Source organism: Pan troglodytes, chromosome 16, assembly GCF_028858775.2.
Source record: "Pan troglodytes isolate AG18354 chromosome 16, NHGRI_mPanTro3-v2.0_pri, whole genome shotgun sequence".
Lineage (NCBI taxonomy): Eukaryota > Metazoa > Chordata > Mammalia > Primates > Hominidae > Pan > Pan troglodytes.
The window spans coordinates 24578474-24600094 of record NC_072414.2 but is presented as its reverse complement, the minus strand read 5'-3'; the positions used below and the strand labels follow the sequence as shown (position 1 = coordinate 24600094).

The 21621-nt window shown below is 41.6% G+C and overlaps 1 protein-coding gene across 2 annotated transcripts in view; it reads right to left on the bottom strand.

Moving 5' to 3' along the window:
- The window catches only part of SCG5 (secretogranin V), a 55716-nt gene that overhangs the window by 7215 nt on the left and 26880 nt on the right, over nucleotides 1-21621 (bottom strand). Inside the window, exons 3-4 of one of the 2 annotated variants that reach the window (XM_009428718.4) lie at nucleotides 9970-10119; nucleotides 5206-5318 (exon numbers count right to left, since the gene is read on the bottom strand). In XM_009428718.4, the coding sequence (XP_009426993.1) occupies nucleotides 5206-5318; nucleotides 9970-10119 (263 nt within the window). 2 annotated transcript variants of the gene reach the window in all.

The following is a 21621-nucleotide window of genomic DNA, read 5'->3' as shown; positions in this document are numbered from 1 at the left end:
CTCCGTCTCAAAAAAAAAAAAAAAAAAAAAAAGAAATGCAAAAGGCCTGGCTAATCTCCCTCTCAAAGATGGTCCCTGTGTCTCCTTAAGAGCTAGCGTTAGGATTAGCAGGATAATGCTTCCTTACCCCTGCATGAAAGTGTCTGGGACATTCTTAATTAGCCCTATTATTGTATGGACTTGAAGGCATTGGCAGGTATGGTATGGGTAAGAGAAGCATACAAATTGAATGAAAAGAAATCAGCTATCTCTCCTCACACCCATTCCTTGTTGATTCCTTGGGGAGTGGTGAGCCTGTTTTCCATGTGAGTAGCAGGTTCAAGTTCATTAAAAGGGCTTTCCATAGTGCCATCAAGATTTTGGACAACTGTCCAGATCCTGGTTTCAAATTACACTCCTAAATACAGCCAGGGAGCTTCCTGGAGAAACGTCTAATTCCAGGGCTAGGAAGGAAAGTACAAGGATGGGTGAAGATGGAATAGCTAATTAGGCCAGAAAATAAAGAAGTGCTCAAAAAAATGATGAGGTCCTGTCAAAAGGAAAGAAAAGAAAGCTTGAGGAGACTCGCACTGGCCAAATTTAGGACAGTTTGAACACCAGAATACATAATAATATGCATTATGGAATCCATGAATCCATACTTATACTATATAAGTAAACACATTTATAAATAAATAAATAAATAGAACAGCAGGGGAAACTCTTGCTTAGAATAGAATGTCAACTAGTAAATGCAGAAAGAATAGCGGAGTAAGAAAATCATCATTTTGCAGCTATCATCATTATTGAATCTGGTAAGCATCATCAATGGATGTTATATTTGTTGGTTAAAAGTTGAACGAGGAGCAGAATATTTACACAGCCCCAAAACTTCTTCCCACAGAGTAACTATTAATTTCTTTTTTTTTTTTTTTTTTTGAGACGGAGTCTTGTTCTTTTGCCCAGGCCGGACTGCAGTGGCACTATCTCGGCTCGCTGCAAGCTCCGCCTCCCAGGTTCATGCCATTCTCCTGCCTCAGCCTCCCAAGTAGCTGGGACTACAGGCACCCGCCACCGCGCCCGGCTAATTTTTTTGTATTTTTAGTAGAGACGGGGTTTCACTGTGTTAGCCAGGATGGTCTTGATCTCCTGACCTCGTGATCCGCCTGCCTCGACCTCCCAAAGTGCTGGGATTACAGGTGTAAGCCACTGTGCCCGGCCTATTAATTTCTAAGGGAATTTTACACCAGAGAAACCTGGAGGGCAGCACCTTAACAAAGTGAACACTGCCAGTCATGAGACAAACTTCCCTGACATCATGTGTTTGCTGATGTAAAATACTAAGTAGGACATAAAATACTAAGCAGGTCCAATCACATGGAAACCTGAGTCAAATCCACATTGAAGAGCATTCAACTCATCAAACATGTTAAGGTCAGGAAAGACAAAGCAAGTCAGGGAGGGGTCTGGTCCCTCATATCCCCGTGGCTCAGGCTCTGGCTGTGATCAGCTACTGATGAAAAGGTGTGAAAGCATTTGGAAAGGAAAAATATTTGCTTTTTGAGACAACTTTTTCTTAAGTAAATAACACTCAGCAGTTAATGTGTAAAGGGGGAGTGGGTAGCTGGCATGTACAGGAGCCAGCCATTGGTGTGGTCACCACTGGTGTAGTCACACACATTGTCTGGAAGGCAGCCAGCCCTCGGTAGGACTCAATAGGACTACCACACAGGACAGGTCAGGAGCAATGAGCCATGAAAAGATAGGGAATGTATTCAGCTTGTAAAGTACTCTGGAGTCAGATGATGGGGTTCAAATCCCAGCTCTGTGGGCTGAGCAGGCTCCTCAGCTCCCCAAGCCTGCATTTTCTCATCTGGAAAGTGAGAATGACAAGGATGGGCAGATTGAATAAGATTACTGAGTATTTAGAAAGGAGTCTGGCATATAGTATGTGGTCAATAAATATTACTATTTACTATTGTATTATAGTATTATGTATTATGTAATACAATTACTATTATCATTCATCTTTGTATTCCCATTACCTAACACGGGGCCCGGAAGGCATATGATGTGTCGTTAATAAATGTGTCTTGATGCACTAACGAAGAGAGAAATGCAGGAAACAAGACAGACACTGAAATGTGTAATATGTGAATCATTGTTAAAGATGCAGCTCAGCTCCAGCTACTGTCAAAAACAAGGACGCGTTATTAGCAGATAAGGAAGCAGGGTCTTTGTGCTGTTCTATCATGAAAGATGATGACTCTGTTAACTTAAAGGATGGTTGGGCTGAAGACAAGCTTGAGACTGTCATTCCATATAAGCACTGAGGAAGGTTTGTGGTTCCCAGTTTAGAAAAGCAAGACATACTCAATTCCCACTTCCATGTGAAAACCAAGGAAACAATGTTTTACTGGTAGGTAGTAATGAGAAAATAAACAAGGAGACCTAAGTTTAATTAAACACATAATTGCAGATGATAAAAGGTATCTAAACATTGTTCCTGGTCATTGGTCTCTAATATTTTCCTTTTACATTTGATCCTAGATTCTAGTCTTTAGCTCTAATGTGGACAAAGAATAGGAAACACTGAGAGAAACTCAAGTCAGTGTTTCGAGAAGGAAGCACAGAGAATGAAGGACCGTGGTTGGCCTCATACTGGGGCACTGGAAGTGAGTGGAATTTGATGAGAGAAATCTGTGAAGATTTTCAAGAAGAGATGAGGAAAGCTGAAAAGAGATGTTTTCATCCCTCCCACCTCATCATGCCACCAACTGGACTCCTTGCCTTCACTCACACCTTGACTCAGTCTCCCTCCTTTCTTTCTCTCATTTCTAGCCTACTGGTGAAGCTGAAGACCTTCCCACCTGAAACTTCAGTGCTGCCCTCCTTAGTGCCTTTGACTTCCTCCGTGGCTACTATCCCAATCAGCCACACCAGTCCTCAGTTCTGGATCTTCCTCTACCCTTGTCTTCCATCTTCCCTAATAATTGCCCCTGGCCCTCAGAATACAGACGAAACATGAAGCGGAGTGGTGCTAAGTTGGGTTCATTTCCTTTTCATGCAATTCATCTCAACCATGGGACTATAAGCTCTCTGAAGACCAGCACCATGTCCTGATGACTCCTGCATACTGAGCATCTAGCACAGTGCCTGGAACACAGCAGGCTCAATATGTTCTCTTTGTGCCTTATTGAACCTGGCTTTTGCTTCTGTTTGGCAATGCTTTGATCACCTCTTGTGGATCCCTTCCCAGTACTCCTCGGTAATCTACTCTTTCCCTCACTCTCTCTTCTCTTTTTTATGTCCTTCCTCCCTCTATTCTTCTCTTTTCTTTCTTTCTAAAATGCATTCAAAGAAAAAGTTCATATTGTCCATTTCATATAAACCTGACATATCTCTTCTTTCTTCTTCATGTTATATTTATTCCGTATACCAATTCTAGTTAGTTTTTCCCCCTTTAAAATGTCTTGGATTCTCACCCTTCTTCACTGTGTTCACAGTCATCATAACTGAAATGACTCCCCATATTTTCTTCCTGTCTAGGATTAGTCTCTTCTCCTTTTACTTCATCCTTTAATATGCCATCAAAATAACTTCTTTTATAGAAGGCTTTTATTATTTCAGTCTCCTATTCGAGAACCTATAGATGTTTTTCTATTTAATTCAACATGTTTAAGCTCTACTACTAGGCTTGAAAGTGGCTCCACAGACCAATTCTTCCAAACAGAACTGTTTATGAAAAAGAAGGAAATGGAATAATGCAAATTGGAAGAAGCAAAATTAACCTAGGAATGTTGTTGCTTTGTTGTTTTAAGACAGGAAATGTGTGTATGTTGAAGACAGAGGGAACTGACAATGCATGTTAAAGCAAGATGCTGAAAAAAATAAAAGTGGTCATTAATGAAGATTTCTCTAAAACAATGTAGGAGGAAAGGAGGGAGTTTAGTTTTGAAATTTCAGTGTTCCCAGTAAAGCAGTAAGCAAGGCCATCTGCCAATAATGAGCTAAGAAGAGATGAGGACTTTAGAAGGGCTGAGGGAGTTGGAATATTTGCTCATTCACTCACTCATTCATTCCACAGACGTATTGGCCACCTACTGTTACATGTGAATGAACACTCCTAGGTATTTCCCCACTTTTCTCCCATGGCTTCAGCATCTGGCCCAACCACAGAAACACAGACATATCCCCACTCAGTTCTGATCTTGTTTGGCTCATTGTTCTAGTCTGCTGGGATCTTCTTGAATCCCAACTCTGTCATCTGATGGTATCTCTTCCAACTTCATGTCATCCTCTGGGAATCTGATAAGTACAAGTTCTATATTATTACAAACATTGATAAAAATGTGGAGTGGGGTAGTGCTAAGACACACAGAATACCATGTGAAATCTCCCTCCCTATTTACATGGACTCTTTAACAAGCCCCATTTTGGTGATATTCTGTTGCCTAGGCTGTATCTTTCCACCTCTTCCAATAGGGGAACATAAAACGATCTTGTCAAATGCTTTGCAAAAGTCCAAATGCACCATGCCCACTGCATTTCCCTCATCAAGCTGGCAAATAAATGAATAATGCTGGCAAATGGAAGAATATAATTAGATTGGCAAGACTTGTTTTTAGCACACTGATGCCAAATGGTCATGATTTCTCTTTCCAAGTGCTTATAAACAACTCCCTTAACTGACAGCTATATGCACTTACCTAGGACCGACAGCAATCTCACTGCTACACATCACGGAATATTTTTTCTCTTTCTATAAAGCAGAATTATATATGTCTGTTTCTAAGCTCTGGCATCTTTATTCCCTTGATTCTGCAGAGATCATCTCCCTTAGTTTAGAGATCACATTTGCAAATTTTCTGTGTCAATTAAAAAAAATCATATCCTTTGATAAAACCCTATAGAGATGCATGAAACACTGGTGAAATTTAGGATGTGTATGACACAGGCTGTGAAGCAGACCAGAGTAGAAACCTCTGGAGACTACGGTCAATGTTAGGTTGCTGTCTCTTTAGTTGGATTTGGTATAGTGCTGCCTGGACACGTAAGTGTGGTTTTGAGTAGTCATGACTTGAAGCTCTGTCAACCAGAGATTTCTGAAAAATTAGCTTCTAAATAATTTTTCTTCTCTCCTTCTGCCCATATTGCTCATCCCTGCCATCAGCACCTTCAGAGTACCAAAGTGCAAAATCTACTAACAATTGAGATAGGACTTACCCACTTGCCCAAGCCTGGATAGTCATGTTCCGGATCAAAGAGATGCTGGTGCAACTGGAACTCTCGACTGAACTCTGCGGTGTCAGGGGTGTTTTCTAGACATCCATCATCTGCTGCAAACAGCCAAAGGTTTTTGAGGAACGGCCAAGACATTTATCATTATTCTAAGAGTTAATTTATCAAAAACAACTAGGCAGCCAAAGGTCAGAATCTGTTCACATCAGTAGTAACTTAGAACACTAGCAGCCACCTTCCCTCTAGGATCCAGTTAGATAGGATTACTCATCTCAAACTCCCACTCCTGTGCAGAGACTCACTGGCTGTTCACCAAACCCACTTCCCTTTCCTCCTTAGCACCCAGCTAGACTAATTTCCCAGCCTTGCTTTGCAATCACGTGGAGTCATTTGCCTGAGTGGAGGCCAACAGAATGTGGGCACAAGTGATGTATTCCATTCCCAGGCCTGGAAGTGAAATACATCACCTAAAAGCATAAAAACCTCTCATACCATGCTCCACTTCTCCTCATTCCCCACCCCCATCTCCTGGTCAGCTTGTTACATGTTGCCAGGGCAACTGTGGGGGTCAAGTGTAAAGATGGCAGTCTGGGGTGCCGAACCATCCACCGCACTACAGCCTCACGCACCTCTGGCAGGACTTCACACGGGTGAAAAATAAACTTCTATTGCATTGAGCCATAAAATGTTTTTATTTGTTACAAGAGCAAGTGTTTCCTTAGGTAACATACTTCTGTTGCACATGACCCACTCTGTTTTCTCCTGAGCAAGCAGTTTAGAAACTACTTTGGCTTCTTGGAGAAAGTACATCACACAACAACAACAATCTCCACACAGCACTTGATGTTGTGTTTTATTGTGATAACAGCTTAAGCTTTGGAGTCAGACAAGAGCAGAGCTCAAGGATCAAATCCCAGCTCCTAAGATATAGATAGGCTTAGTTCCTTTGGAAAGTTAACTTGGTCTCTCCAAGTTTGTTCATGTATGTGTGAGATGCAAATAATCAAATACTTACCTACGGGATTGCTGTGGGGAATAGAGATGATTACATTTAGAACACCCGGCACATAATAGGTTTGCAATATGTTTTAGTTCCCTTCCCATTATCTCCCTTTAACTGACAGTTTATACTATGACTGCCCTTTGAAATCAAGCAAGTTTTCCATTCAAACCAAAGAAAGAAGGCTATCTCTCTCAGATGCTGCTTTTATGTAAATTCTATTATTACTAGGCATGATGCTCTAAAAATGAGTCATTTTTCCCATGTCTAATATATTTTAGACAACAGCAATAAAAAGGGGGACAGAGGAGGGATTGCGAATTTTGTGCAGGGTTAGGCGGAGGAAGGAGGGTCTCATTTGAAAGACATAATGAGACATCAAAGTCAATGCTGAAAGGGGGGCTATTTACAATTAGCCAGGTTGTCTAGTTCTTGACACTGCTCTTAAGCTTTCAGTACACAGTCTCTCAGCTCTTAGCAGTATACAGCTAGTGTGGAAGTCATCAGCATTCTGAACAAATCCCTAATGCGGCTCTCAACTTTTCAGTGAGCTATTTATCTAACTTACACAATATATAGCAATTAACATGTAGGAAAATATACCAATTCAAGAGAGTTCAGGCAATCTGCATATGGCACCTTTATAACCTTTCATAATTGTTTCTGGTGTACCTCTGAGTGGGCCCTGACTGAGATGCAGATAAAGCCTGCTCTGGGAACCGAAGGTGTCTCCGGGCTTGAAAATGTGCCCTAGAATTCACATCCTATCTCTGAGGCTGAGATGGACTCTTTGAGCTCTGCTGCTCTATCCAGGGTGAGTGGGCCATGATTCAGAGGACAGCATGGCATGAAAGGAGAAGTCAAGGTTTTATTCTTGGATTGCTCAACTGTGCTGTGTTGTGTCATAATTCAAGCAGTTCCTCACAAATAATGGCTAAATTTAGCAAGCGATTTCATTCTTGGAATGCAGATTGTGGCAGAACAAAGAATGAGGGAATATGTTAGTTTCATGGAAGAACAGCAAAGGAAATGGCAGACAATCTGTGACAAGGAAGTGTCTGGATTTGGGATTTTGTCCCATTCTACCAGGCCAGCTTGATTGCTGTCCTCTCAGAGCTCCTAAGTGCACAGACTAGAGCTTGATTCCATAGGTCTGTATGATTTTGTGTTTTTATTGTTTTTGTTTTCAGACAAGCTAGAACTACACTGTATGCTCTTTGGAGGCATTGCCTATGTCTTCCTTCCATAGGTGAAGACATTAAGGCTCAAGAAAGTGAAAGTGGCATACTACAGTCAACACTAGAGCTCAGATCTCTTGGCTCAAACTCTGGACCTCTTTCCATTCTCCTATAATATTCTCTAACTTCAGTGTACACTAGAACCATGAGGAGGACTGGTTACGACAAATTCCTGGGTCCCACCCCCAGAATCTTCTGATTCAATAGGTTGAATCAGAGTAGGGACTGAGAAGTTGCATTTTTAGCAAGTTTCCAGGTGCTGCTGCTGCTGGTGGTGGTCCTGGAATCACACTTTAAGAACCACTGCACTGTACCACATCCAACGGATTTAACAATGGAGACTGACGCTCTCTAAACTCTGAACTAGTCTTTCTTCCTACCCATCCAAAACCCTACAAACAAGTAGAAGGTGGCTGAAATGATTAGAGCCAGGCAGTGATTCAGGTTTTCCTGCCTTCCTGGCCCAGCAGCCACACATTGGCTTGGTCACATCCAACTACTTTGGTTGTTCTGCCTCAAGATGGAAGCTTTGTGCCCCACGGAAAACAGAGGCCTCATCCTAAATGAAAGGAGGAGCATCTTTTTTAAGACAGTCTCTTTCAGAGACAGCCTGCATTGTGTTTAAGAAAAGCTGATGTCAGACTAGTTATGGGTATCATAAGAAAAAAAAGTCTGGGTGTGGTAGCTCACACCCATAATCCCAGCACCTTGGAAGGCCAAGGTGGGAGGATCGTTTGAGCTCTGGAGTTTGAGCTTAGCCTGGGCAACATAATGAGACCCCACCTCTACAAAAAATTTAAAAATTAGCTGGGCATGGTGGCACACACCTGTTGTCCCAGCTACTTGGAAGGCTGAGGCACAGAATTACTATAATTGTGCCACTACACTCCCACCTGGGCAACAAAGTAAGACCCTATCTCAAAAAAAAAAAAAAAAAAAAAAAAAAAGAAAAAGAAGAAAAAGAAAAAAAGTTGAGTAGTCAATGTTATCACAACTTTCAGAGCAAGGCAGTATGTCCTGGTGGTTGAGTACACAGTCCTTAATCAGGTAGACTTGGGTTTGAGTCTTGGTTCAGCTACTTGTTACCTGGATAACCTTATGCAAGTTACTCTCTAAGCTTCTGTTTTCTTAATATAAAGTAGAAATAATATTAGATTGGTGCAAAAGTATTGCAGTTTTTCCTATTGAAAGCAATAGTAAAAAGTGCAATTACTTTTGCACCAACCTGATAAATACCAACTATTATTATTATTAGGCTTGCAGGAAAAGACTACTCTGGTGCTAGAAGCTAACACAAGCCCAAGGTAAGAGGTGCATTATTTACTAGGGGCAGCAAAGCTAATTATAATCAGGATGACATTTAAAGAGTCCTCACTCTGTGCTAGCTGCTGTGCTAAAATGCTTTACATGGATAATTTTATTTAATTCCCACAATGACCTCCATTTTGCAAATAAGGAAATTGAGGTGCGAAGTGGTTAATTAACTTGTTTAAGGTCACACAGGTTGACCTGGAGTTTGAACTCAGGTAGTCAGAGTCTAGAGCCACTACTCTTAGCCACCAAGGTCAGCTGCTCAAAGCCGGATGTAAGTGAAGCCCACTCACCATTCTCTATGGCATTAGTGGGTAGGAAAGTGGGTAGGATGCATGAACAACATGGAAAATTTCAACCTTCTTCCTTAATCAGCTTCTTCCTGAACCTCTTCTCTCCCATGCCACCTCCTGGCCCCCAAATAAACAGGATTTTAGGATAGATGCTAACTCGGTGTTGATGCATGACACTATTAGAATGTTGACTGTCATGATCAACGAGGAGAACAAACAGGCATGGATAATCCACAAACTAACTAGTTCCAAAGACATTAAAACTCAGCAGAAGTTGTATCATGGAAAAGGAAAAAAAAGTGTTTCCCCTTTCATTAAAAGAGTAGCAAGTGCAGGCCGGGCGCAGTGGCTCACGACTGTAATCCCAGCACTTTGGGAGGCCGAAGAGGGTGGATCATGAGGTCAGGAGATTGAGACCATCCTGGCTAACACGGTGAATCCCCGTCTCTACTAAAAATACAAAAAAAATTAGCCAGGAGTGGTGGCAGGCGCCTGTAGTCCCAGCTACTCGGGAGGCTGAGGCAGGAGAATGGCATGAACCTGGGAGGCGGAGCGTGCAGTGCACCAAGATCACACCACTGCACTCCAGCCTGGGTGACACAGCGAGACTCTGTCTCAAAAAAAAAAAGAGTAGCAAATGCAGAAAAGTGCATCAATTCCCAAAGAAGGGGAGACACAGAAAGAAAGTAAAGCCTTGGCAAGGGAAAATCCTATGTGGGTGTGTCTGAACACAGAGCTCATACAAAAATTCTAGAATAAATTTCCCCTTCCCATCTACTTACAAATACACATGGGCTCATCAGAATGGAAATAACAATTTCTGGGAATATTTGTAGCTGATGTTAGAATTTCTGATTTCCTTCCAAAGCCCCAACTTTCCACGGGAACCCAAAGGCATATCTGTTACCTGTTTTTCCAACAGGACAGGGATTTGGAGGGTCTGGGTACCCCTGATCCTCACTAAAGTCCTTAGGAATGTTGTCTCCAGTCAACTCTGCCACTATGTTCGGGATGTTGCCAAAAGGACCCAAATGCTGAAGTCCTTCATGAGCTCCACCTGCGAGGGAATCAGAAGTAGTTCATTGCAGTGCAATTCAATTAATTTCAACTAATATTTATTCAGGCATATCACACAGGAAAAGCCCTGTGCCTTCTGCTGTGGGGAGAGAAAAATAAATGAAATGGTTCTTGCCCTCTAGGGGTTTAGAAATTTAGTTGCAGAAACAGACACATACTGTACACATATTATTTCCATACAAGGCAAATTGTATATTATCCTGTAAAAGAAATGTTAATACAGCATCACAAGAGCATGGGAAAGGGGCCAGGCCTGGTGGCTCATGCCTGTCATTGCAGCACTTTGCGAAGCCGAGGTAGGCGAATCACCTGAGGTCTAAGTGCAAGACCAGCCTGGCCAACATAATGAAACCCTGGCTCTACTAAAAAACAAAAATACAAAAACTAGCCGGGCATGGTAGCAGGTGCCTGTAATCCCAGCTACTCAAGAGGCTGAGGCAGGAGAATCACTTGAACCCGAGAAGTGGAGGTTGCAGTGAGCCAAGATCATGCCACTGCACTCCAGCCTGAGCGACAGAGCAAAACTCTGTCTCAAAAAAAGAAAAAAAAAAAGAGCATGGGAAAGGGAGAGTTCCATTTGGCTGATGGGATGGGAGGGCTTCTTGGAAAAGCTGGAAACTAAGTGGCATCAACACAGATGGGTAGGGCTCTGGAAGCTGGGCGTGGAGCTTGGGCAGGACTTGGGTCAAGAAAGGAAGGCAATTGCCATCCAGAAATACAGGCTGAAAGCACATTATGAAAAAAGATAAGGTCACTGTTATCCTGCTATTTTAGCTCAACCACTTAAAATTTGGTGTACTGACTCCAATTGTTGCTACGTATCTTTTTATACTAAGTATATATTCATTTCTATTTAATATTAAAGCACAAGCATCTTTCCATTTGGCTGCATGGTCTCTATTCCTGTAATTATAAATGGCTATGTAGTTTTTAGTCCAATGGCTGTACTATAGCATATTAACCAATCCCCTATTGTGAGACATTTAGTGTTTCCCAATTCATTTTAGACATTTAATGTTTTCCATATTTTGGATTAATTTTCCTCAGGATAGATTCCCAGAAGTCAAATTACTGGGTCAAAGGCTATAAAACATTTTAATGACTCTTGATATTGTATTGCCAAACTGTTTTCCAAAAAGGAGGTACCAATTATAAGCCATCAGCAGCAAAATATGAAATACAACTTTTGCAACATTCTCACAAGCATTGGGTTTTATGAAAATCAATTTTTAGATTTTCTTTGCTAATTCAAATTTTTTAAAATTACTGTTTTATTTTGAATGTCTTTGATTACCAGCTGGGTCAAATATCTTCCCATATATTTACTAATTTTAATTTCTTTTATGTGAGCTGTTTGTTTATGCTCTTGGAATTTCAATGTTTTTCTTATCAATTTGTATGAACATTTTACATAATAAAGATGCAAGGACTTTGGCTGTTGCATTTTCTGAAAATATTTTCCCATGTTGTCTGAGTTTGAATTCTGGTTACTATTATAGTATTTTGCTAACATACGTTTTTAATATTTATGTAGTCAGATTTGTCATTTTTATTCCCCTTGTGATTTCTTCTTATCCTTCTAAATGCACAAAATCGTTGCCCCTTCAGAAGTACTACTGACATTTGGATCATTCTTTTAATTTTCTATTTGTAAGTTAACTCTTTAATCCATGTTATTTATTTTAGTGTATGTGAAACAGTTAACCAATTATCCCACCAGCATTTGCTAAATAATTCTGTCCTTTCCTACTTGTTTCATGTCTCTACCAAATACTTAAGTGTCTCATACATACCAAAACCTACTCTGAGCACCAAAACCTACTCTGAGCACCAAAACACAGCAGTGAATAAGAACAACTTATACTCCATAACTTGTTTTGCTAAGTTACCAAGTTAACATACCAATGCATGTTAATTTCTGGACTTTCTTTCCTTGTAGCCTTAACATTCTATAAGGCTCATGAAGCTTCCTTTTCCAGGACCACAACAGATCATTTCTTAGAAGGATTTCATACTTACCAACTCCATGAGGACAGAGGAGCCCCACACTCACAGTTCCCCTAAGGGACAATCATGGTGTATGCAGACCAATACAGGACAGGCTGGTTTACAATCAAAAGGTGCCTTGGTGTGCATGACATTTGAGCAAAACCAGGCAAAAACAACACCATGCTTCCATCTTCTCATGAAGGAGGATCCTGCCATAGGCTGGATTAGTTAAGTCTAGTTGAATGAGGCTCCCTTGTCCCTGGATGAACACTAGCACTTGCCTTTGTTTGTTTTGGCTGAGCCAGCTCTTCGTTGGATTCACACTTTTTTCCCCCATTGGAAATGTTAATATATTCAGTAGAATCATGACTAGATCTCAGTGCCCTGGGGATCATATTTTCTCTCTGAAGTGACATTGCATCACTCTGGCTTTGTGTGCTGTGTTGATTAAAGTTTAACCTTAAAAGGACAATCTTACCTCTGCTGATTCCTCTAGCCCCCACATTCAGGCAACATCGAGTGGTTGTTCGCTTGTTTTGTTTACATTTATATTATATTTCATTGCTTTGTAATGAGAATGATGAGAAGTATCTAGCCCAGATCTAGGTCACTGCTTTGTAATGAGAGAAACTGTAAAATATCTGCATTTAAAAAAAATGGTATTTCTTTTGTAAACTACCATATTATTTTTGTAAAATTTCCATGTGAATATGTAATATAAGGTATTTTATATAACCCATAAACATCTAAATATAGCCAATTTATCAACATTTTAATTATATTCTTTTTATATCTATATTCATATTTTATCTCTAGTCTATCATAATCTGATGGCTGTATGTTAAAATCTACTACTAACAATAAGTGACTGTCATTCTCTTATTTCTTACTGTTTTTATCATTTTGATGCTGTACTAGTTAGCATATCCAAGGGTATAAATGTTTCATTTTAATTGTGTTGGTAATTGGCTGCTAAATATAAATTGATAAATCAGATGTTGATTTATAGTTCTATTAGCTTGCCACTCTCACTCTGTTGACTTGTGTTTAATTGGTAAATCTTTGATTATCCTTTTATTTTTAACCTTTCTGTATCTTTCTGATGATTCATCCAGCTCATTTGTGATAGCTACCTTCAGAGCTAGTGTAGGGATACCTATGATTCCACATTAACCCAATAGATGCCAAGGTTAGACATATCAGTACACTTGGTATTGATATATTTGAAGCTTTATATAATGTTGGCACTATAGACACCACTGTGCTTGCTATAGGGCAGGCTCTCTGGTGTGTCAGTACATGTCTCAACTTTTGAAAGCACCCTAGCATTAAGTGCCAGGAATTATCCAACTTGGCTCAAGACAGAATGCGTGTCTTAATGCTCCATTAGTAATTAATGAAGGAAGCAAACAGTTTCTCTTATGGAAGGCCTGCCAAAGCTCCGTTTACCTCTGTGCACCAGTGCCATTAAAATGAATGCAGCACTTGTTAGGAAGCAACAGATGTTTAGCACTAAGCAGACAGATTAGAACACAGACTCTTTTTAAACTGCATTTAATGATGTCAGATCAAGAAACACTCACTGAGGTAGGAACTGAGGGAGATATGCAGAAGTAAAAAATGCTGTCCTTTGCACTCCAGGAGCTAGAATTTTATAGACAATTAAACAGGTATAGAAAATATAATAATTTTAATATTATACAGTTGCAAAGGGCCAAATGCAGTTATCTGGTTCATTATAATATTTAGGTTATATTGATCTATTGTACCTGAAGCCAAGTCAAACAAAATAATATGATGCTATGGATGCCATTTGGTCTATTCATCCCAGCCTCCTTAACTATCTTACTGCACTAACCAACAACAAATAACTCAATCTAAAAATATGTATTGAGCACATAATATATTATCAAAACCTGGGCTAGGTACTAGAGGATCAATGATGAACCAGATAAATGTAGGCTCTGCTCTCATAGTTCATAGAGAAACAAAAAGAAACAAACATAATACAGCCAGTTGTAATGCACTGATAATGTAACCAGGATACGGCAGTGTGTCACAGTTGTGTAGAGAAGTATCTAGCCCAGATCTAGGCCATGGAAGACTTCCTGTAGCAACATACTGTGTAGCAATAATTACGTTAGGTGCTATAGAAGACATAAATGTGAAAGACATAGTTCCTGTTCTCTAGTTCGTTCTTCATTCTAGTTGGTTACCCATGACTAACACAATAAGCCAGTAGTACATAATAAGATATATTCCCAACATAATGTATTGTGGTATAGACAATAGATGGTAGTATAGAGAACAGACCATTGTACAAAGCTAGGTTGGAGAGAAATTAAGAAGTTCTTCTCTAAGAGTGTTGCTGAAACTCAGGAGTGAAGTGACAAGGATTGGAATTAGGGTGGCTGCAACATGAGTTAAATAAGATTTCTAGCAGTGCACAGGAGAGAGATGAGTCAAAAGCTTGTGAGGTTTCAAAATCTGATTTGAGAAAAGAATACCATTAATAAAGATAGGATCTTTCACTTACAGCTTTGAAATTATTTCAGGCAATTAATTAATCCTGTCCTGTGATGATGCTTTATTTATGTTTCCACCACAGCCATGGCACTCTACAAATGTCTCTAGAATAAATGGAAAATATTTAATTCTTGCCAAATGAGTTTTAAGCCCAGTTGCGTTTATATAAACTTTGCTTTATATAATAAAATTGGTACCATGCAGCTGTTTATTTCTAAGCTCTAGATATCAAATCATTGGTAGACTTTCTTTGTATTGCCATGGCAATAAAGTTGCACTCAGATGTAATTGTCAAGGGAATGAGAAAGAAGGACAGTTGGTCTTATTTGAGTCAGAACCCTTAAATCTCTTTCTTGGCCTGTGCTGGAACCCTCCATAAAAATCTGCCAATCTTTTGACCGCATCCTGCTTTTCTCTGCATTCTCACCCTCTGCTATGTGCCTCCAATTCTCCCTTCTGTACGTATCCCTTTGAGGTTGGCAATTCAGCTGGGAAGTTGACCTGGTTGGTTTCAGTCTCTCCCTGGCCTTGGAGATCTGATCAACCTCAGCTCCAAGTTTTGCCACTCATGGTCTTGTTCGGTGTTAACAAAGCCCCCAACAGCACTCCCAAGGACAACCTCTAACAACTCCAATGATCACTTGTCCAGAAGAGGGCACAAACTTTTCTGGTTACTTAAAAACTCCCTTGGGTTTCAAATCCATTTTCCTGTCTCTATGATTTTGAAGATCAGTTGTTAGTACCTAGTAAACAGAAATATGAAAATTAAATACCTTCTGACCCCCAAAGTTTTACTTGGCTCTGAACAGCCATGGCCTTTTTGTTGCACTGGTAGGGTTTTTTTCATTGTTTAATTTTACAGTAAATCTCTGTTATCATATTTTATCTTGATATAATTTGACTCTCTAAAATGTTGTGCATAAAAAACAAAATCTGAATTAACAGAGGTTTCCGATTATAGTACCATCTCACTTATCTCTTTAGAGAGAACATGCTGTTTCATGTAGTATTCAGATCACTGAAGCATCGGTTTAAGATCAAGATTTATTTAACCATTTTAAAGGAGAATTTTCCACTATGAACATTAGGCAAATACTTTAAACAGCAGGAGAATATGACTTTGCCTGTTCTTGATAATTTGGGACTATTACTGGGAATATCAATGACTATACAGTGTTGTAACAGTGTATTCTCAGAGTATTAAAGGGCATTCGGATATAAAACTATATTAAATGGGCCGGGTGCGGTGGCTCACACCTATAATGCCAGAACTTTGGGAGGCAGAGGCGGGTGGATCACAAGGTTAGGAGTTCAAGGCCAGCCTGGCCAAGATGGTGAAACCCCATTTCTACTAAAAATACAATTACAGGCAGGCGCCTGTAATCCCAACTACTCAGGAGGCTGAGACAGGAGAATCACTTGAACTTGGGGAGTAGAGGTTGCAGTGAACCGAGATCATGCCACTGCACTCCAGCCTGGGCGGCAAAGTGAGACTCCGTCTCAAAACAAACAAACAAACAAACAAACCTGTATTAAATGGTCCCAGATGCAATAGTTTTTAATGTTCTTTGTCACCTCACTCCTTCTAAGTTATTAATTCTAGTCATCCCAAATCCTTTCCATAATGAAATACAATAAATTGAGAGTGCGCCTAGGCCCTGCAAGTCTCTTCTAATTTTACCCTCCCCCGCACAACACACACACACACACACACACACGCACACACACACACACACACACACACACACACACACGGGGATCTTATCCAAATGTGGATTCTGATTCAAGGTGAAGGGTGGGGCCTGAGATTCTGCATTCCTCACAAGCTCCCAGATAGTGCAGATGCTGCTGGTCCATGAGCCACATTTTCAGTAATAAGGGGCTAGAAAATGAGAGAGCCAGGCTTATTAGAATTATATATAAAATGAGATAAAATTAGCTCCGAGAGAGTGCCTAGGTGATCTTGCTTTATGGAATTTGTGACACCAGTGTGGCTGCTAAGAACCTTCTTAAAAGTCTGCAGTTTCAGATAAAGGAGCTGTCACTGCCGTTGTAGTCCTTTTACTTAAAGTTTTACTCTACAGAGGCACTTGCTCACACTTTACAAGGAAAGGATCCTGCTGCCCCATTTTTTACTTACGATAGTTCTGTGGGAATTAGAGGTAAACACCTCCCTTGAATGTGAGTTCTCATAGTATAAGCGATGTCCGTTGCAGAGCCTGATGATGTCCCACCACGATGCAACGGCTCTCCTGGCTGGGGCTAGTGGAAGCAGTTTTGATGGAAGTTAAGGTTGGTCAGAAATTAAGAACATAAATGGGACCTGCGTTACTTCGTCACTCTCTTTTTTTTTTTTTTTTTTTTTTGTAATGTTATGGTTTCAACAGTTTCAAAGTGCTTTCATCCTTATTAAAAACGTCCTAGTAAGGTCAGTAGGACAAGAATCACTATTCATCATTCTAAGTGAGAAAGTGAGACCTGGGGAAAGGTTTCTTGCCTAAAGCCACTCAGCAAGTTGGTGCTATTTTGGATTCCAGCCCTGTGTTCACTCTACAGTGGCACTGGGAGAGCCCCCACGAGGCCTTCTGCGTCCATTCATACCCTTTCCAGTGCGTTTCCGTCTTCCAAAGATGAGCTGGAGCTCCACAGCCACAGTTAGTAGAATGACCTGTCGGGGTAACTGGGGTCTCTCATAGTTTCCAGGTCACTCAGGGGATCTCCGGTGTCAGTGACTACTGCAGAGCCAGGCCCCGGCAAAATGGCTCTGAGATGGGACGCCACCTGTGGGCCTCGCCACCATGGTTCCTTCGCACCTGAGTGCCCACCTCACGCTGGAGGTTTGGAACATCCGGACAACCCCTGCCCTCCAGACTCTGCCACACAACTTGGGAACACCCTGACAAGCCCGCAGCCAGCGTCGTCCCATTCGCACCCCTCACGCTGCCCGCAGCCCTGGGGATTCACGCAATTGGGCACTGGCGCTGGGCGATAAAGAATTGTGGTGGGGCAGCCTGGTGCCAGGGAGCCAGTCGCCCACCTCGTAAAAAGGGAGTTCTGTGAGGAGCGTCTGGCAGGGAGTGGGCACAGGCCCCTGAATACCAGCCATTCAGCTGAAGGGAACGGGTCCAGCAGTTTTCACTTATGTTACCACAAACAGCAGATGCTAAAAATACACTGCGGTCTCGATACATCATTCAGAAAGCGACGGACCAGTTTTCCTTTTGTCAGCGGTCTGGGAGCCTGAAGCAGTCGGATGGGGCGTTCCAGACACCGCCTGGCCTCCTTTGGTTTCCCCTCAGACTCTGACAGAGCTGAAGGTGCCTGCGCGAGAGCGCCCGAGGAGACCAGGAGAGAAGGTGGAGAGGCGGCAAGGCTCCCCGGGCTAAGGGAAGGCAAAGCGGAGTGGGGCGAGGAAGGGGCGGGGTGGCTCCTTCTGGAGGCCACAGAACAGCCTGGGACTCCCTGAGGCGACACCGGCCGCAGGCACCAGGCACTGGGGGCTAAGAGAAGCCCCGAGACCCAGAAATCTCCTTCCTAAGGTCCAACTTGCCCCAAAAGTTGTTTTTTCTTTTTTTTTCACTACTTGAGGTAAACACATACACAATTTTACAAAAAGCGCAATCACTTGTCCACAACCAGAGGACTCATTCGTCAGCTTCTGTACAATCTGCGCTTGGTTTCTCCTTCTCAGTAAGCACTCAGGCAGTTCCACCACACGCTATTGTCTCCACAGGAAAGAAGAAGACAGAGGCAAAGAGAAAGAGCAGGAGAGGGAGAAACAGATTGGCCCCTAGGAATGGGGAAAGGAGGCTGAAAGAAATGGCCAACATGAGGGTGGAACTTCATATTTTAGATGTCTGACTCCCAGTTTCTGCTTCCTCCATCCCAAGTAATTGAAGTGAGATAAAAGAACAGAGTCATTTTCACACATCCTTTCTCAAAATTCACTCTTATTTATAAGACCTTTTGGCCTTGACTCCTGGTGAGAAATGAGGGTCCCAACATTCAAACCTATTTATGAAAAGCAACTATTTTCATTTACTGAGGACCCACAGAAAGAGAGCACTTTTTATACAAAGAGGCTTTTATAGCTTCCTGTTGTTAGGGCCCTGAGTTCAAGTCCACATTCTGCCACACACTGTGGGATTCTCATAACCTCCCAATCTCACTGGACCCCAATTCCTCCCCTTTTAACCCGGGGATAACATGCTTGTGGGAGGATACAAATCAGATACTGTATGTAAAATGCTTACCTCAGTACCTGGTATGTAATAAGCACTCCATGAATGTTAGCTGCTTTTCCTATCTAGTCAACATTTCCTAATAGCACAATTAACAGAGCCGAAATTAATGATCCTGCATATTTTTCATTGTGGTGATCACGGTCCTGTGTTTGAGGTATTGAGCAACAGGGCTCAGGACATTTGAGCTTTTTACTAACATCAGTGCCTCCTCATCAATTCAAAACTAAATAAAGTCATGCTTTGCCTAACAAAGTTACAAATCCAGGCAGCATAATCCCTTCTCTCGAGGAGCTTGCTCTCCAATAATAGGGGACAAAATATGTCCACATAAACACACATCTGATGTTTGTGCCTGGTGGAAGAGATCATGAGCACTAGCGGAGAAGAGAAATTTGTCTCCCATAATGAGAAAATGAACACACAATAGTTTATACTTAGAGATGGATATTATCACCTCAGCTCTCCTCCCTAGGAACAGAATTTAGTTTAAGCTGTTTAGAATGGTGAGGGTTTATGTTGCAATATCCACATTCTCTAAACTCAGACGACAAGTGACCCCCAAAGCACACAGCATTTGGTAATTGAGAAAAACAAAGGAATGATTCTATCTGTGCTGAATTGGCTAATTCATTGACTTGCCTCAGGGCAGAGGGCTGGCCCTGGCAGTTTGCTAGAGTGATCCTTCTGCTCTGAATTCGAGCCTGGTCCCTCACAGGGACTGCCCCACATAGCCGGCAAGGGCAGACACCCTGGCTGGTACTATTCTGTCCTTGTAGGAGAGATCTAAATTGGGTTGAGCCTGTTGGCAGATAAGCAAAATGAAACCCATTCGGATATTTTGTCTTGAAAGGCATTTGTTTTCATTCGTTCTCTTTCTTCTTCTGCTTTTCCCCCTCATACTAGGATCTAAAAAACTCAGGCTCCTTGGGGACCAAAGCCAACATTATCATCATCTACTCAGAGGCACGCAAACAGTGAAGGCAGAGACGCAAATTCTGAGTGCACTGCATTTGTAGCTTTCACATCTACATGTGGTCCCAATTTAGGATCACAAGCAGAGTTGTTTATTTTAGAAAAGCTTTTTACTTAACTTTTAAGGTATTTTGCTTAAGCATTGCTTGCTTTTCAAAAGGAGAAAACGTGTATTTTTTTTTTCTGAAGTGGTGTTTGTTTTGGCTGTTTACTCATTTGCAAAAGTTCAAATTTTATCCTATGAATTTAACTAATTTTTCTGTAGTCACCACAAACCCCACCCCCTCTAACACATACACACAAAACCCCAAAATAAAATAATCTGGAAGTGAAGCATTTTTAGGAGAGGTGTGAATTTAGCAGGTTTTGAAAAAGCCGTTTCAAATAGGTAATTTGCAATAGCACTTTTAGCTCCTTCATGTAACTTTTATTTGCCGTCTGAAATGAAGTCTCAACTTGGCAATTTGTATGAAGGCTAAGCATGTCTTTATACTAAGGTTAAGGCTCATGTTTGTCCTTTAAAAACTTTATAATTCTTGCTGAAATTACATGGCTTAGCTGAGGGTCAGAGTGGAGCTTAAGTTGAGGTATCAGTTATTATTGAAAAAATAACGGGATATAGAACTGTGGTGGTGGTTGGGATTCGGTGAGGATATGGACACAAAACTGTGAAAAAGTAGAAATATGGACTTGGGCTCTCTAGCATCTGGTTCCATATACAGGCCTACCGCCTCCAATTATCTAAAGCTCCCACTTCATCTTCCTTTCTGAAACTATACTTACTTATGACATCATTTGTCCAGAACCTGAGCCCCACCTCTCTGTTCTCAATGACACAGCAGGTCCTATGTATCATTCCTTTGGGTAAGCTTCTCTACTAACATGATAATGAGTTCTAATTAACATGTAGTACTCTGCTCCTGTAGGATTTGCAACTTAGAGGATTTCTGGGATAATTCTCTTAAAGTAGTGACTTCACCAACAGGAATTCTAGGCCTGCTCAAGGGATAAGCAGAGTATGTCGGGTTCCCAGGTAAGGAAAAGGGGCAATGGCAATGACAATCCTGCAGGCAGAAATAAAGACATTAGGGGCCAAACCAGAGCCAGGTAAACGCATAGGAAGTTTATAATTAGTGACCCAGCATCCAAGGAGATAGCTTCCTACACTTAAGAAACGAGTAAAGGAGATCTGCAGGAGCTTAGGGAAGAGAGAAGCAATGAATGGCTGAGCCAACAGATGACATTAATACCAAGACACCGTGATAGTGGAGGTGACCCTCCGCCCCAGACCCAAAGCTCTCTGATGGTTTCTGTTGAGGGTCACCTTCCAGTCAGCCTGGGCTTCACAGAGGAAGCAGGTCACTGGGGATTATGGTTGAGGAGGTGTGGATAAGGGTTAGCAGGAACTGTGTTGGGCCCGTTCTGGATGGGATGAGGTGGGAGTGGCAGGGCCTGGCAGCGCTGTGCCCATTCAGAGCCCCTTCCACCAGCTGACCAGGTTCCGCACTGGCCAGGGGAGTGGTCCTAGCACAGATTGTGGGTACACGGCTTGGGAATGTAATTATTCCATCATGTCACTTCCACCCATATGTCTGTAGACTAAAACGAGGAGACTCCATCTGGGTCTGACAAGGCCTTTTGGGCCACGACAAGGAACGTGATTCTCACTTGGCCTTACAAACTCGTACCTGAATTAATTACCATTCCTCTACTTCTTTTTCACTATCCTAAGCTGCTGTAAATCCATAAGT